This window comes from Antechinus flavipes, chromosome 2 (assembly GCF_016432865.1).
Source record: "Antechinus flavipes isolate AdamAnt ecotype Samford, QLD, Australia chromosome 2, AdamAnt_v2, whole genome shotgun sequence".
Classification (NCBI taxonomy): domain Eukaryota; kingdom Metazoa; phylum Chordata; class Mammalia; order Dasyuromorphia; family Dasyuridae; genus Antechinus; species Antechinus flavipes.
In genome coordinates this window covers 521,725,637-521,742,487 of record NC_067399.1, presented here as the reverse complement: position 1 = coordinate 521,742,487, position 16,851 = coordinate 521,725,637, and the positions used below count along the sequence as shown (strand labels likewise).

The 16,851-nt window shown below is 36.2% G+C and overlaps 1 protein-coding gene across 1 annotated transcript in view; it reads left to right on the top strand.

Annotated features, from left to right (window-relative positions):
* The window catches only part of ATP8B4 (ATPase phospholipid transporting 8B4 (putative)), a 230,711-nt gene that overhangs the window by 92,017 nt on the left and 121,843 nt on the right, over positions 1-16,851 (top strand). Inside the window, exon 8 of the mRNA XM_051973787.1 lies at positions 11,384-11,542. Coding sequence (XP_051829747.1) covers positions 11,384-11,542 — 159 coding nt within the window. The remainder of the gene's footprint in view (positions 1-11,383; positions 11,543-16,851) is intronic.

Genomic DNA, 16,851 nt, shown 5'->3' with positions numbered 1-16,851 from the left:
GAAAGAATGCTAGATTTAGAGTCAGAGAACCCAGATTCTCATCTTGGCTTTGCCATTTACTAGTGCAACCTGGGAAATCTTCCAACTCTTTAGTTTTCTTATCTGTAAAATGAGGATTAAGGGTTTAAACTAGATGGTATCTTTTAATTCTAAATGTAAATGAATAGGTAGTTAGTTCTGAAAACCATATAATCCATTCTACTCTTCTGGGTGGGATGCATTGAAACTCCTAGTTAAGCAGGAAAAATGAGAGAGAGATGAATCCAAATTTATCTGAAGGCTTTTCTTCTTTCCAAGCTGGTTTAAAAAAAGAAGAAGAAGAAAAAGAAAGAAGGAAAAAGGAAGAAGAAGGAAGAAGGAAGGAGGAGGAAGAGGAGAAGGAGGTGGTAAAACTCATGACGAAAAGTGTCTTTTACTAAAGACGAAGAGAGAAGTTGAGGAATGGGCAAACTTTTTCTTTCTTGATTAATTTTGATTTTTTTTTCCAAGGTGAAAATACATTGATCTTGTTGTAACACCTTACATTTCCATGGTAGAGATGCTGGTCAGGAAGTCAACAACTATGAATTAAATGCCTACTGTGTCAGTCAGTAAAAATGTATTAAGTGCTTACCATATGCTAAGCACTAAGTTCTGATAATGCCAAAAAAGGTCAAAAAATAGTCCCTCCCATAAAGGAACTTACAATTTATAGGATTTATCAGAGGTATTTGCTCTCTTTCTGTCTCAGTTTGTCCTTGCAAACATTCATACCCATTGGGTGATTATTTAGTGGCACAAATGATTGTTATATAGCAGTTAGATATTTTCAAGGACTGGAAGAACTTAATGTAGGAGGGAGAGAGGGACATTTCCTAGCGGCATAGTTTAAGGATTATGCTCTACACCATTCTGATTTGGGAATTAGACTGATATTGCAAAGTTTGGATGAACCTCCTTTCTTTGGATTCCATTTTGATCCTAAGTAGTTTGGTTTGCACATTGCCAGGTCATAAGTTGTGTACCTTGACTTCCAAAATTCTGACTTGTAGTCAGCTAGATAAGGCTGCTTCTTTCAAATAACAAAAACAGTAGGGTCTTAAGAAAAGTAATACCACTGTTTTCTTGAGGCCTTTACAATTATTTCCACTACTAGTAAGTGCTTAATTGGAATAATAAGAATAATAGCTAGTTTTTATAGAATATTTCAAGATTGACTGGACAGTTGAATGGTGCTATGGATGGAGTGTTGGGCCTAGAGTCAAGAGGATCTTAATTCAAATATTACCTGAGATGCTAACTATCTGTGTGACCCTAGGTAAGTCATTTAACCCTGTTTGTCTCAGTTTCCTCATTTGTAAAATGGACTGGAGAAGGCAATGACAGACCATTCCAGTATCTTTGTCAAGAAAGCCCTGAAAGTGGGATCATGAAGAGGCAAGCATAACTGTATGTCTCAACAACAATAACAAAAAGTTAACAAAGCACTTTATAAATATTATTTAATATTATCCTTCCAGCAATTAGGTAGCTGTGCTCTAAATAGGTGCTATTATTGCCTTCCTCTTATGGATGGATGATTTAACTATGGCTGAATGAGATTAAATGATTTACCCAGGATCACATGAATGAGATTAATTTCTTACCTAGGGTCACAAAATTGATAAATGTGGCCAGATTTGACTCTATATTCCTGACTCAAGATCCAACACTCTATCACTGAACTACTTAATTATCTAGAACTAATTGGAACTGACTCAATATTCATATATGCCACTAAGAATGATTGTTATGGCTTAAACATGTCTTTCATGAGCATCTTAATAAACAATATATCTTTCATTTCTGTGTTCTTTCTAGGATTGTCCTGATGTCTCATTCTCCCTGTTCTATGTTTGTACCAACATGTTGTATTTCTATTAATTTCTCAGCAGCTCTTGCCATCCCTCTGCTCTGCATTTTGTGTTCTGATTCATGTATGTTGTTTCTCCCATTAAATTGTAAGCTCCTTGAGGGGAGGGATTCTTTTTGCTCTGTCTTTGCATCCACAGTGCCAGGACATATAATAGTGTTTAAAATAGGTTTGTTACCATTCTCTGACTCCTGGATTCCTTTTCTTTTCCTTTTTATTTCTGTTGATCATCTCATTATGTTTCCTCTTTTCCTTTTCATTTCTTCACTGATTAAGTGACAACTTCTCTGCATCTTCTAGTCTCTGAAAGTTGCTTAGAGCAATGGACTTAACTGTAAGATATGGAGGATACTAAATAGTATATAAAGGATACCTGTGGGCTACATATTGACTTAGAAAACCGCACATATTTATATATTTCTTTGAAAAATTAACACATCAATGCATTAAAATCAGAGAAGAGCTACAATTGAATCTGGCTTGAGCTGCACTTGGCAGTATTGTGGGTGGTCCACAGGCCAGGTGTTTGACCCTTCTGGCCTCCAATGCTGGAAAGTTAAATGACTTGCTCAGGATCACACAGAAAATAGAGATCAGAGGAGCCCAAATTTTTTTAGTTTTCAGGTCAGCTCTTTACAATGCCCTTGTGGCTCATTCCATGAGGGAAAAACCACCAAAAATACCTCTCATTTGATAATTACATGCCATTTTTTCTTCTTAAAGAAAGGGTAACATATCACTTGTTTACTTGTGTTTAGTGTAGTTTTTAAAAAATATTTGTCTTTTTCTTGACAAACTGAGATCTGCTTTTTGCAACTTGTGACAAGTTTACATATTTTATATAACTGTTGGTATTGAATTTTGTACCAGCAAAAGATTGAGTGTTCATTTCAAGAATCACCCTACATTTTGTGATTTTTTTCTAAAGAATAAAACATATTCAATGGAACAGAGGTTTAAAATATGTTTCAGAAAAAGAAGAAAAAACTCAGTGCCTTTTAGTGATCTCTTTACTTGTCAATCACCATCTTTTCTTTTCATAAATTAAATTATAACCTAATCAATCTTTTTTGTTTGTTTGTTTTTTCCTCCTTCCTCCCTCTCTTCTTCCCTTCCTCCCTCCCTTCCTTCCTTCCTTCCATATGTGGGCTGGATTGTCCCTAAGGTTCCTTCCAACATTAAGTCTCTGATACTATGACATAGCTACATTTGGCACAGACAATTTTAAGAGCATCTGAAGTCCATTTAACTCTAGAGTTATACCATTGCTGCTGATCCCATCAGGAAAGAGCAGGGGGAAGAACAGAAGGGGTGGAATGAAGTAGGGGAAAAGAGAACTTGGAAGAATAAAAGGGAGACACTGTGGTTTCTGTAGAAAAGAACCTGCTAGTGGCATCCTGGGGGTAGCAACATGGCTGGTAATTCTTGTACAAACATTTTATGATGAGATAGTATGATGGGCAGGAAAGGAAGCCCTAGAACAGCAGGAAAGAAATAATTTCTGAGACATATGCATAATTCACAGAGTATTTGATTTATCCAACTTTCCTGGGCCTCAATTTCCTCATCTATAAATGAAGATATTGCAATGAGACAGTATCAGAGGCCCCTTTAATCTCTAAATTTTTGAGTCCTTCTTTTTTATATCTAAGAAAACTCAGTTCCAAAAAAGAGATTTAACTAAGGCCATTAAGTAGTGATAATAAAAAATGGAATTTGAATTTGGATCTTTTCACTACAAATACAGCACTTTCTGTACTAAGCCATACCCCTCTAAACATTTCCAATGAGAAGGGAGTAAGCATATATATGTGTTTACTATATGCCAGGCACTGCGCTGGGTACTTTATAAATATTGTTTCATTTGACCGTCACAACAACCCTGGCAGATAGGTGCTGTTGTTATTCTCATTTACTCAGTTGAGGATACTGATGACTTGGTCAGTGTCATATAGCCGATAAGTCTTTGAGGCTGAATTTGGGCTCTAGTTTCAGTATTCTATAACTTGAATATCTAATTGTTTCATGTATTATGAACCAGGTGAACTGATATTTTCTTTTCTTTTTGTTTAACAAATAAGTTTATTTTTATTAATAATAAAATTTATTTATTTATTTTTAATACACATTGTTTTATGAATTATGTTGGGAGAGAAAAATCAGAGCAAAAGGGAAATACCATGGGAGAGAGAGAAAAAAAAAAAGAGAAAAGAAATGAACACAGCATGTGTTGACTTACATTCAGTCTCCTTAGTTCTTTCTCTGGTTGCAGATGGCATTTTCTGTTCAAAGTCTATTGGAATTGCTTTGGTTCACTGAAATACTGAGAAGAATCAAGTCTTTCATAGTTGATTATCACACATCCTTGCTATTATTGTGTACAATGTATTCCTGTTTCTGTTTCTTTTGCTCAGCATCAGTTTATATAAATCTTTCCAGGCCTGTCTATAATCAGTTTTGAACTGATATTTTCTTAAGATTTCACCTTTAAGTGGGAAATTAGTGTGAAGGAGGAACTAGCTCCTTTCCTACTGCCTTTCTTATGTGTCAAAGAACCTCAAAGTTAAATGAAACAACAAAAGCCAGTTAGTTCTACCTCTGTAGTATTGCTCATAAATAGCCATCCAGCTTCTCTCCAAAAACATCTGGTGAAATCGTCCATTTCAGTTTTATTATTGCCCATTTTAAAAATTCAATGACGAATTCTTATCAAGCATCTATGAGATGCAAAAGGGATATAGGTGGTTGTGTATAGATAGAGAACTGGCTTCAGAATCAGGGAAAGATTTGCCTCAGATATCAGTTACTACTCAGTCAGTCAGCATGTACCACTCTATGTGATAGGTACTTTGTTTAGACACAAAGACATAAAACTAAAAAACAGTTTTTCTCCTCAGTGAGTTTACAATCTAATGAAGAAGATAATATCAATCAATCAGTCAATCTATCTATGTTTCTATCTGTATGTAGGGAATGAGGGAAAGAGAAAGGGGGGAAGGAAGGAGGGAAAGAGAGAGAGGGAGAAAGAGAAAGACAGAGACAGAGACAGAATGATTGTCAGAAGTCATGACTTCTCCATGAGGAAGTCATGGAGGAAGTAGCAATGACACTTGAATCTTGAAGGAAAGGAAGGACTTGAATAGATGGAAAGAGGGGATCATTTCTGACATCAGGATGACAATTAGGCAATTTACAAGAATTTATTAAACACCTTCTATGTTTCAGGTGCTGTGCTAATTACTGAGGACTTAAAGACAAAAATTAAATATTCCTTGCCCCCAAGAAGCTTGCAGAAACTATTATCTATCTATCATCTATCTGTCTGTCTGTCTCTCTATTGGATATTAGAGATTATAAAATAAAAGAAAGTTAATCTTTTTTTGAAGGGGTAATACTACCAGCAAATGGGAGGGAATGGGAGACTTCAAAAAATAAATTTTGTAGGAAAGAGAGAGACAGGGAGGCAAAGAGAGATGGAATATAAAATGGGAGAGAAAAGCATTACCAAAGGGTAGAGGGTACTAGAAAAGGCCTCTCTTAGGAGGTAGGCTTTGAGATGAAGTAAATAGCAAAGCTATGAGGTGAAGATGGGAAGAGGGGTGTTGCCGAACATTTCAGACATGAGAACCAGGACAAAAACATGGAGGCTAAAAATGGAATGCCTTGTTCAAGAAACTTCAGTAGACTATTATAGATGAATTACAGAGAGTGTAGAGTGAAATAAGGTGCAAGAAGACATTAAAGGTAGGAAGAGACCAGATCATGAGGAAACAGAGTTTATATTTGGTCCTGAGTCAGTAAGGCACCACTGGAGCTCATAGAACAAGAGAAGAAATAATCAGACGTACTAAGAATTAGAAAAATACTTTGGCAACTGAGAGGAGAATGGATTGAAGCAGGGAGACCAATGGGAAGGCTATGTCAATAGTCTAGGTGAGACTTTATGAGGGCTTACACTATGTAGGCTGAAAAAAGGGATCATTTATGAGAAAGATTGTAAAGGCAGAAAGGGCAAGATTTGACGAAAGATTGGATATGTGGAGTGTGAGAGAATGAGGAGTTCAGTTCGACATTCAAGTTGTGAGTCTGAGTGACTGAGAAGATAGTGGTATCCTTCCTTGAAAGTAGTAGAGAAGAGGGGGAAGTTTGGAAGAAATAAAATGAGTTATGTTTTGGATATGTCATATTTGAGATATCTATGGGCTTAAGTATGAAGTGTCCTAGAGGAAACTGGATCTCAAGGAAGAGCCTAAGCTGGATATAGAGATACATAAATCACTTGCATGACATGCTGACATATACTGATTATTTGATCTCAGGAAAACACTCTTTAAGATATATAAAATAAAAATAAGTCAATCTTTTTTTGGAGTGGCACTATCAGCTAGAGGGAATGAATCAAGAAAGTACGCATGTCCAAGGCAGTATTTAACTTGGACTTCAAAGGAAAGTAAAGATCCCAAGAGGTGGACACAGAGAAGGGTAGAAGTATGGAAAGGGCAGAAGTCAAACTGAGCACTGTAATATGGACTGGTACAGTTTGATCCCCAGAAGCCCTTTCAGAGCCTTGAACGTAGAAGGACCTCACTAAATGTTTGTTGCATTGAATTGATGGATGAGGGATATTGCTGATGTAGAATAAACACGATATGGGACTGAATTTAATATAATATTGGGTAAATCATAGCTTCCTTCAACCTGTTTCATTATCTCTAGAGTGAAGACACTGGCCTAGATGGCCTCTGAGGTCCCTTCTGAATGCATATCTATGATGCTGAGATGATTGGCTTGTGAATGAGTGAGATGATGGTTTCACAATTTTCTCTAATGGGTTTGTCCAGATAAGATTATAGGTGGAGGAGGAGTTTTTTGGTAGGAGTTATATAGAATTGAAGATTAGCAGAGTAGGAACAGTGGGAGATTAATGGAGCAAGGGATTAAAGGGTATAGAAGAAAGCATTCTTGAAATAGTTGAGTCAAGCTAGGTAGAGAGAAAAATGAGATTGGTCCTGGACCAAATGGAAAAAGAGAGTGACCAAGAGACTGATGGTCATGTTGAGAGTACAAAACAAGCCTGGGAAAAATAAAGGAGAGAGAGAGGGGAAGAAGGAAAGTAGATTAGGGTTAGAAAGAGGAATTTTAGCATTGCGAGTTTATTAATGGAATAACTTTGAAAGATGGTACGGTCTAAGATGTGACCACCCTAGTTGCTGGCAGTAGAGGTAGAGGTCACAGGAGTTGAAGAGTTTAAGGAACTGAAGGATAATCAAAGATGATGTTTTTCTTGCTAATACATTTTCAGTGAAGAAAAGGTAGATCTTAGACTGTATTGCTTTCTCAATCATCGAATTTCCCATTATATTTCTCTGTTCTTTTTCTTTAAACTACCTCAGTGACAGAGAGATATCCAAGAGAGTGCTCTTCACCTCCTAAACATTTTTATATGGTTAGAATTTTTTAATGCAATTTAAGATTTCCTTCTTTTCACTTTGTTTGGCTCTAAAAATTTATATAAAATTGTATGACTCTGCTGGCCAACTTTCTCTAAATTCAGGTTCACTCACATCGATGCTGCCAGACAGGATAAGTGAGGAAATTGACAGGGTAGATTCATATAATTTTTTTTTAACTTTTTAGGTATTAATTTTCTCTCTTTTTTTTTAACTATCACCAACTTTCTGGAATCATGGCTGCTTATTGTATTAATCAGAGGTACACTTTTCAAAAGTGTTACTTTTTTACAATGATTTTTAAAATAATAGTTCTGGTTCTACTCACTTCATTGTATCTGTTAATACAAGTATCCTCAGATTTCTTTGAAATTGTCCCTTTTGCCAGAGAAAGAGTGTTGAAGAAATTTATATTGGATATTTGTAGCCTCTGCAAACTACCTACTATTTCACCTACTAGTAGTGGGAGCTTAAAGAAAGAAGAAAAAATTTTCTCCCTTTAGTTCTCTGATATTTTCTAATTTACCTTTTAGCAATCCTCAGGAAACTCCTGTCTTCTTCCATCCTTCTTCCCTTCTTCCTTTCTTCTTTCCTTTCCTCCTTCCCTCCCTCCCTCATTCCTTCCTGGTTCCTCCCTCATTCCTCCCTTCCTCATTCCTCTCTTCCTCCCTCCCTCCCTCCTTCCCTTCTTCCCTCCCTTCTTCTCTTCTTTCTTCCTTTCTCCCTTCCTCCCTACATTCCTCTCTCCCTTTCTCCCTCCCTTCCTCTTTCCCTTCCTGTCTCCCTTCCTTCCTCCCTTCCTTCTTTGCATTCTCCCTTCCTTCCTGCCTTCCTTCCTTACCCAAATTAATAAACTGGTGTCTAGTGATGGTAGAATTAGCAAACAATAGGATCAATCGTACTGTTTCATTGATAAGGAAGAGATTCAGATTTGATTATTGACCTTAAATCTTTCTCTCCTTGCACTTGTCCTCCTTAAGTGACATTTTATTTTGACCTGACCCTTTGGAATCCTACTGATTCTCTTAAGGAGGGATGATTTGGCTTACAAGTACTTCTCTGAATTAAAGCAGTCTTCCTTGGCCTACCCTGCCTTTTTGTCCTTGTCTAGAACCACACCCTTGGGGAAGGGCCAGAAGTGGATTGGCCTCCAGGGCTTGGAGGAGCAAGGGGACGTGTTCACGGCTGTATTCTCTTCCATGTCAGAGTTTGCTTGCGACAATAAAAATGATCAAATGAGCCTGTTTTTTATATTCCTGTTGGCAGAGGCTCTGTATCATGTTGTTTTTGCCCAAAGCACATTTTTTATGACCAAATTTGAAGCCTGAGAAATTGGGGCTTGGGTCAGAGAAACGAAAAAGCTTTAAGAGGAGCTGTCAACTATATTGCTAATTCATAAGTTTTGTTAGTGTCTCCTATTTTTACCATTTCTAGGCAAAAAAAAAAAAAAAGTGAATTATACCAAAGACAGGAATGAAAATTATTAGACTTTTTTTTCGGGGGATGGTGTGGGGGGAGGTGGTAGGGATGGACATATCCTGGAATCTCGGATAAAAGATTCTGCCTTCCCAGCATAATTATCTGCACTGTGGTCCAGTTTAAATCAGCCCTGAATTTCCCTGTTTTGTTGTCATTACGAGGCTATAGACATATAATTAAAACTATTGGGGCACAGAAGTTTTCCTTAATAGGAAAACTTCATTGGTACCAGGTTTTCATCTATCCTCCTGCCCATTGCTTACTGTCTTTTAGCAAAAGTCATCTTGAAAATTTTCAGTGAGTTACCCAAGATGTGAGCCTGTGAACATCCCCTTGGTAGTAATGACCCTGGGTAAGCAGGGTCAAGGTCATCTACAAAGCTCAAAGTTGAGCTTTGCCTCTCTAAGTACTGGCCTCAGTGAGCCTGAATATTGAGTTTGTGCCCACAGGCAACGATCACAAGAGGCATCTGAACCAACAAACCAGTTTAATAGCTTGCAATGGGAAATATCACTTCCCTTCAGGGAAATCTACTTGGGAGACCAAATTAAGATCAGGAGGCTGCTTGGCTTGAGGCCCAGCTTTCCTGTTGGCTAATCCAGACTCAATCTCCTCATAACTACGCCTGAAGATCCACTGTCTACCTTTTTTTCCTCAGTTCTACACTCCCAATTCCCTCCCTTCCCCCCTCCTTCCCTTCAAGATTTCAAACTGTTCTTTCTATTCTCCTGAATCCATTAATCCTTACATCAGAAAGTTTCTGGGTTGTGCTGTGAAGAAGTTCTTTAGGAACCCCTTTTAAAATGCTTTTGACCTTGAACTTTGAGTGCTTCAACCAAAGAGAATATGCTTCATTCATTACAACATAATTTTGCCTCTGCTTTCTGTTTTTCCATGTTTCCGATCCTATTTTTCCTTTCACTTGATTCCAATTGTTTCAATGCACATTTGTGTCAAACTAACTGATGGTCCTTACATTAGAAAAGAGCCCACACAGGTAGATTTTTTCTGTTTCCAACTAGCTAAAAATAAACTTCACTTTAGTTTTCCTGTGCTATTGTTTAATGGAATAAATATATGCCTTTAAATTCAGGTGCTTAAAGGATGAGCAAATCTGGCCCATAAGTTTGAGGAACACTGTATGACATCTTTGGGGAAAAAAAAAGTTCATTATCAGATCTATGGTCTAATTAAGATATGAAAAACTAGCCCTATATCTGAAAGGCATCTCTGGACATTCTTATCCATATGTTCTAAATAAGCGTCAAGTTTTCCTGGTTTAGAATCATGGTAGTGTAAAGAAAGGCCAATTTTATGTATTCTGACTGGTATCCTGAAGTAATATGGTGCTGAGATAAGATTGGTGAACATGACGCCACAAACTGGTTTGAATGGTTTCAATATGGGATCCTTGAAATGTGAACTATTGTGAAAATGGAAGCATTGTTTTGGAGGATAAAAGCCTGAAAAATCACATATAGTCCATTTCTTTTGTCATGTGGAGTTTTGGACAGGATATCATTCCTGGAGTCCAGTTCAAATCCAAACATATTTCTGGTTGTGTGACCCTGGGCAAGTGGCTTAATTTCTAAGTGCCTATGGCAACTCTATAAAACTCTAAAATGCAGATTAAGTACTAATTTGCTTTGAGAAAGGGAGTTCCTTCATTATAAGTTCTCCACACTAGTGAAATCATAGATCTGGAACATATTCTGAATGCAAGAGTTAAACAGTGCCATTATGGAGAAGCAGTGTAGTTTGCTATGAAAAAATGACAAAAGGGCAGTTCAGGTACAGTGATTAGAGCACTTGCTCTTGAGTCAGGAGACATGAGTTCAAATGTGGCTTCAGATACTTACTAGATGTGTGATCTTGGACAAGTCCCTTAATCCCCATTGCCTTCCCCCCAAAAAAGACACTGTATTTGTAGATAGATGACCTGGATTTTGGGTTGTAAATTATGCCTGTGTCCTTTGCTCCTGTAAGACATTTGACCTCTTTAGATCTATTTTCTTATCTATAAAAATGAGGAGGAGGAGTTGGACTATTGACCTAAAAGATCTCTTCCAACTCTACATGATTCTATGATCACATCCTTTAATTACAAAGAGATAAGTTGAAAGATCTATCTATCTATCTATCTATCTATCTATCTTTTTTGTACTCAATTTTTATGGCTTGATAGGCAAGGGAGATATAATTTTAGAAACATATCTCTGTTTAAATCTCTAGTCTGGATAGTGCTTACCAAAGTTCCATTAAATGAATGTTCTTTGTGGTTAGAATCCTAGCGGGAAGAGTCCTGAAGGGTCTTTTGCCTATCTGGACACTGAGGACCAGGAAGGTTCAATGATTGCCAGTAAGTGTCTGTGCTGGGATTTGAACCTAAGGTCTCTTTTCTCCCAAACTAGTACTCTTTGCATGCTGGTACAATTCTATAAATGAAATGCTGGTTGACTTAGAAAAAAGATGGCATTATATATTAGAGATAGTGTGGTAACAAAAGATAGCACTGGAAAAGAAAATTTGAAGTGTCATAAAAGGTTTGCTTTTTATTTTTCAGGGGTTGTTGCCTGTGAGCCTCCCAACAACAAGTTGGATAAATTCACAGGAGATCTTTCTTGGAAAGATAACAAGTACCCACTCAACAATGAGAAGATAATTCTGAGAGGCTGTGTATTGAGAAACACCAGCTGGTGCTTTGGAATGGTTATTTTTGCAGGTATATCTATCTTTCCTTAGTTTTCTATATTTGTTCTCTCTCTGAGATACACATTAACACGTTTTAGTCATCTTGTTAATAGCCTAAGTTTGTTTGGGTGAGTACAAGGCGTCCCACTCCCATTCCCTATAGAAAATGCTGCTCCATAAACCTCTTCATGCTGTAGATTTCAATAAACAAGATTCGATTATCCTACTGGTTGCTTAGCTCCATTGACCTTAAAGTGTACATGCTCAGAAATGTGCTTTCTAGGATATTTAAGCCTGATTAAGCTACGGGACAAACACACACACACACACACACACACACACACACACACACACACACATACTCTCACACACAGAGGGTTGTTTGTATATCCTTATTGAAGGACTAATTGCTATTTTTATATGCAGTTCTTGTGTTTGAGACTTTTATAAAAAAACAGCCCAGGTTCATACTGGGTGATCTCACTTCTCCTGGCTCCTAGCCTGTAATCATGAAGCTGGAGCAAATGTGTACATGCTACCTGCAAGGGGATTGAGAAAGCCTCTTGTGTAAATGGTGTACACTATTATGGAGGAAACATTATTAAAGGAAGGAAAGTAAAGTAGAGACCCAAAATAGAGATATGCAAGAACACCTTTAGAGTCATGTACAGTCTGGAATATGTGGGCTTCTGGAGAGTCCTTTTCTTAACCTCTTCCCCTCTTCCACAAGTCCTAACTTTCATTGACTGCTCTCTATTGTGTTTAGAAACAATCAATAAATCAATCAGTAAATATTTTCTAAGCATCAGGTACTGTGCTAAACCTGGGGATACAAAAAGAGGCAAAATACAGACTCTGCATTCAAAGAGCTTACAATCTAATGAGGGAGATGTTGTGTAAGGAAGTATATACAAAGCAAATTATGTGAAGGATGAATGATTCTTATTAATCCTGCTTATAATTTGCTCTGTATATATTTGTTTAGTAGTACTAATAAATGTTTATTGATTGTTAATTGAGGGTTAGGGGAGAGAATGGAAGGCTTTTTAAATTTCTCTCTCGCTTTCTATTGTTGTATTTAGTTCTTTCTAACTTCATAGTCTGTACAGTTTTCTCACAAGAGACATGTGCCTGGAAAGGACCTTAGAGGCCATCAAGTTGTTTTCTTATTTTATAGATGAGTACACTGAGAGAAGTTGTGCAATTTATTCATGGTTACACAATTAGTCTGAGATGGGATTAGAACTCAGGGCTTCCTAAATCGAAATCTGGCTTTCTATCCACTGTACCTTGCTAATTCTTCAGGAACTGTTCATAGGATAACTAGAGGCAAAGCTGAAAGACTGAGACTAGAGATTATCTTGTTCTACTCTCTCATTTGGCATTTGAGAAAACTAAGGCCCAGAGTGTCAAATAATCTACCCAAGATAAACTAATGCAGTAAGCAACTGAGCTGAGGTAAGAATCTGGGTCTTTTGACTCAAAAGCTTGCATTCTTTCGACTACATCACAGTGTCTCTTGAGAATTCTTCAATCTTTTGCTGCCATCTCCCTTGTGCAAGGTTAGGGTAAAACCCTCTGGAGTCCTTCTTTCTCTCTATGTGCCATCATTCCTGTCTCCCCAACTTAATTGCCTTCTTTTGTTGTGTTCCAATATCTACTAGTTATTGGTTTCATCCATCACCATGGATATCAGTCACCATTTGTCACTTTTTATCACTCAACTCTCCACCACATATACAGCATGCTAACCATGAAGTCCTTCTGTTCAAAATCGAGTTATTTGGGGAGTAGTGTGAAATGGGAAGAAAGAGTGAAAAAGGAGCTTGCTCTTCTCCAGCATTTAAAGTCTAGTGGACAAAGGGTCAGGAGGTCTCTGTTTTATTGAGAACTCAAAATATACTTTTCTACTTGGACCCTATATTTCATCTTAACATTTGGGAATGTTATAAATTTGATTACAGATGCTAGAAAGAGAAGAGACAGTCTCTTCTTTTGTTCCCCCTCCCCCTCCCCACTGTCTGTGATCAGAGTTATGCTTTGTTGTTAAGAAAGAATAAAGTGGAACCATTTTATGAAGCTGGGTGAACACATTCATAGTTTTGGTGGCTAGACTAACATTTTAAGCCAGCTGTTTACCCTGATAACAAAGTAAGATGCTTCTTAGGTTCATGGACCATGTGTGCAATTAAAATATGAATACTTTGGTTAAATAGCTACCATTATCAAAAAAATTTCATTAAAGACTCTGAAGTATTCCAAACCTAAGAAAGTCCCAATTTATACTAAATATTCTCATCTGTGTCTGTTAGTAAAAATATTGCCATTTGGGGAATTGCCATTTTAAGGTCATGGGAAATGCCTAGAAATATGGCAATGTATATGTGATATCTGGAGACTCCATCTGGCCCCATAATTCTCTAGATCAGATGCCTTTGTTCTTTGGTCAAGGAAGTTAGCCCATGCAAAGATATTTCCTTCTTTGTCTTTTTTTCCTGTTAGGATTTTTTTTTTTGCCCAACATGAGTTCTATGGCTTTTTATCAATTATTAATCAGCTTATGAGATCTCTTTAAAATGTATGTCTGTGGGTGTGTAATTTTTTTTTTTGTTTTTACATCATTTTTACTTTCAAATATACTCCTTCCCCTTCTCTGATCCTGAGAACCATTCTGTAAAACAAAAAAAAAAAAAAAAAAAGGAAGAAAAAAATATAACTCAGAAAAACTTAGCAATGCATTAGTCAAATCTGTCATCATATCCAAAATTCCACATACACAATTCCCCAGCACTGCAAAGAAGGGAGAGAGGTGACCCAAAAGCAGTGTTCAAAGTTGTGTTAGTAGGGAAAAGAGAATGAGGGCCAGAAGATAAACAGCAACAAGGGGATGTTGGAAAGTAGTAATCTAATGTAAAGAATTAGACTTACAAGGTATTTGAATTTCTAGAATAAAGTGAAATTTCATAGTTTAAAGCTTTCCTAATTTCAAGCATGGGATAGGAGAAGGAGTCAACCCAGCCACCCTCTTTTCTTCTGCTTAAAAGACAAGGAATTGAGACTAGGTCTGACTATGCTACTCCCCTGTCTATCAGTCTTCAGAGGCTCATGTTTAGTTACCTACAGGCGCAAATACAAACTTCTCTGCCAGGCATTTAGAGCTATCCATTATCTGGCTCCAAACTGCCTTTCCAAAGACCTTTTATATTGCTCCACCTCACATGTATGGTCAAGTTGGACTAACAAATATTTTGGGCAATCTACTCTCTCTCTTTTCATTAATTAATCCCCCATTCTTAGAAAACATTGTCCCTATTGGTTAGGCTTCGCATAATTATTTAAGGTGATTTTTAATAAGTAACATATTATCTAAAAGGCACAAATTATCTTGGTTTTGTTTTTGAATCCCCTCAAGTGATTTGCATATGTTGCACATGGTAGAAACAAAAATTGCTTCTCCTTGTTTTGCTTGAATAATTCTACTGATAAAGAGCTCACTACCTCCTGATAAAGTTCATTTCATTTTTTTTCCCATTCAGTTGCCAAGAAGTTTTCCTTTAAATCGAGATAAAACATGTCTCTCAACAACTTCTGTGCACTGCTTCTAGTTTTGTCTTACAGAGCCAAGCAAAATAAATCTAATTTCTCTTTCATATGACAGCCCTTCAAACACTCCAAGACAGCTCAATGATCCCCTCATTCTTCTCTTCTTCAGCATAAACATTCTGAAGTTCCTACAGATGATCTCTCTTTGAGTCATTCTAATTAGCCTTTAGGAAAGGAAATGAGGTTAGTCTGGTTTGATTTGATTTTAATGAATCCATACTAGTTCTAGTGAATACCACTCCCCCTTTGTAAGTGCTTGTAAGATGCCCCTTTTGTCAGGAAATAAAGTTCACTAATCTGTAGTCTGAAAAATACATCTCCTTTTGACCAGCTCTAGTCCTGTGAAATCTCTGTCATTCTCTACAGTTTTTCAAATATAACTAATAGTGGATCAGCAATAATCTCCGAAAATTCTTTTAGTACCTTAGAATATAGCTTAACTCTTTCTGGAACCTGAAATTCTTTGAGGACAACTAGATACGCTTGAAACTCATTTATTCTGGATTTCAATTCTCTATTAACCATTTTAATTTTATACTCCCAAGCCTGAAATGTAAAGAAAATTGGAGCTAGGTAATTTTATTTTCTTTCCTTACATATTAGTATCATTCAAGCTTACCCCAAATTGAGGTCTAATCATCTTTCCTCTCTTCTTCTCACTTTATAATTTTAAAAAAGTTTTCTCTTTCCCCTTAGCATTCATTGCAAGGCTCAACTTAATTAGACACTTTAACATTACTTAGATTTCAACCACTTGATTTTTTTCTCCCAGATTAATGGTTGATATTTTCATTTGTTTTTTTTTTTTCTCACATACTTTTTGTTTATAAAATCACAGTCTAGCTCTAGTTGCTTTGGTTTTATTGAGTTCTACTAAAAAAAATAAAACTATTAATAATGCATTAAATATAGAAATTTAATTTAGGCATTAATGTTATTTTACCATATTGATCAAACCTATCCATGGACCATGAATTTCTCTTCTACAGTGGATATCTTTTTTTCAAACAATGAAAATTTATAATTATCATCGTATAATTCAATGTATCTCTGTGTAATTTATCATTTATTTAATTTTGTCACTATTATAAGTGAAGTTTATTTTTAAAATAATGTCTTCTTGGTCTTTGTTGGCAGTGTACCAGAATGCAAATGATTTTTACAGATTTATCCTATGTTTGGCAACTTTGCTAACATCATTTATTGTACCAGATTTTGTTGAGAATAATGTTTCTAGGGAAACATTCAGATCATCTGCAAATAATAAGGGTATTTGATCTCTTTATTTACTATGTCAATCCCATTAAATTTTTTTTCTATTTCTGTAATTTCTAGTATTTTTCATTTTATGCCTAATAGAAGTAGTGAGAGTGTTTATCCTATACCTTTGTTCTCTTAGTAGGAATGTTTCTAATAATTCTCCAGTTGATGTCAGATTTCAGGAAGATGCCTTTTAATTGGGAAAAGAAAAAAAATCCCTCAAAGTCTTTTGTTTTTACTGTTTTTATCATGATTAAATGCTGTGTTTTATTGAAGGCTTTTCCTGCAATTTATATAATTTAAATTTTCTGAGTTTCTAATTAATTTATATAGTTATATAAAAATCACATTATATACACACATATATGACTGTATATGTGTATATGATGTGATTTTTATAGTTTTTAATTAATATGATATAAAATTATTTTCCTAATAAACATCCTGTGATAAATACTATTTGATTGTGATGAATTA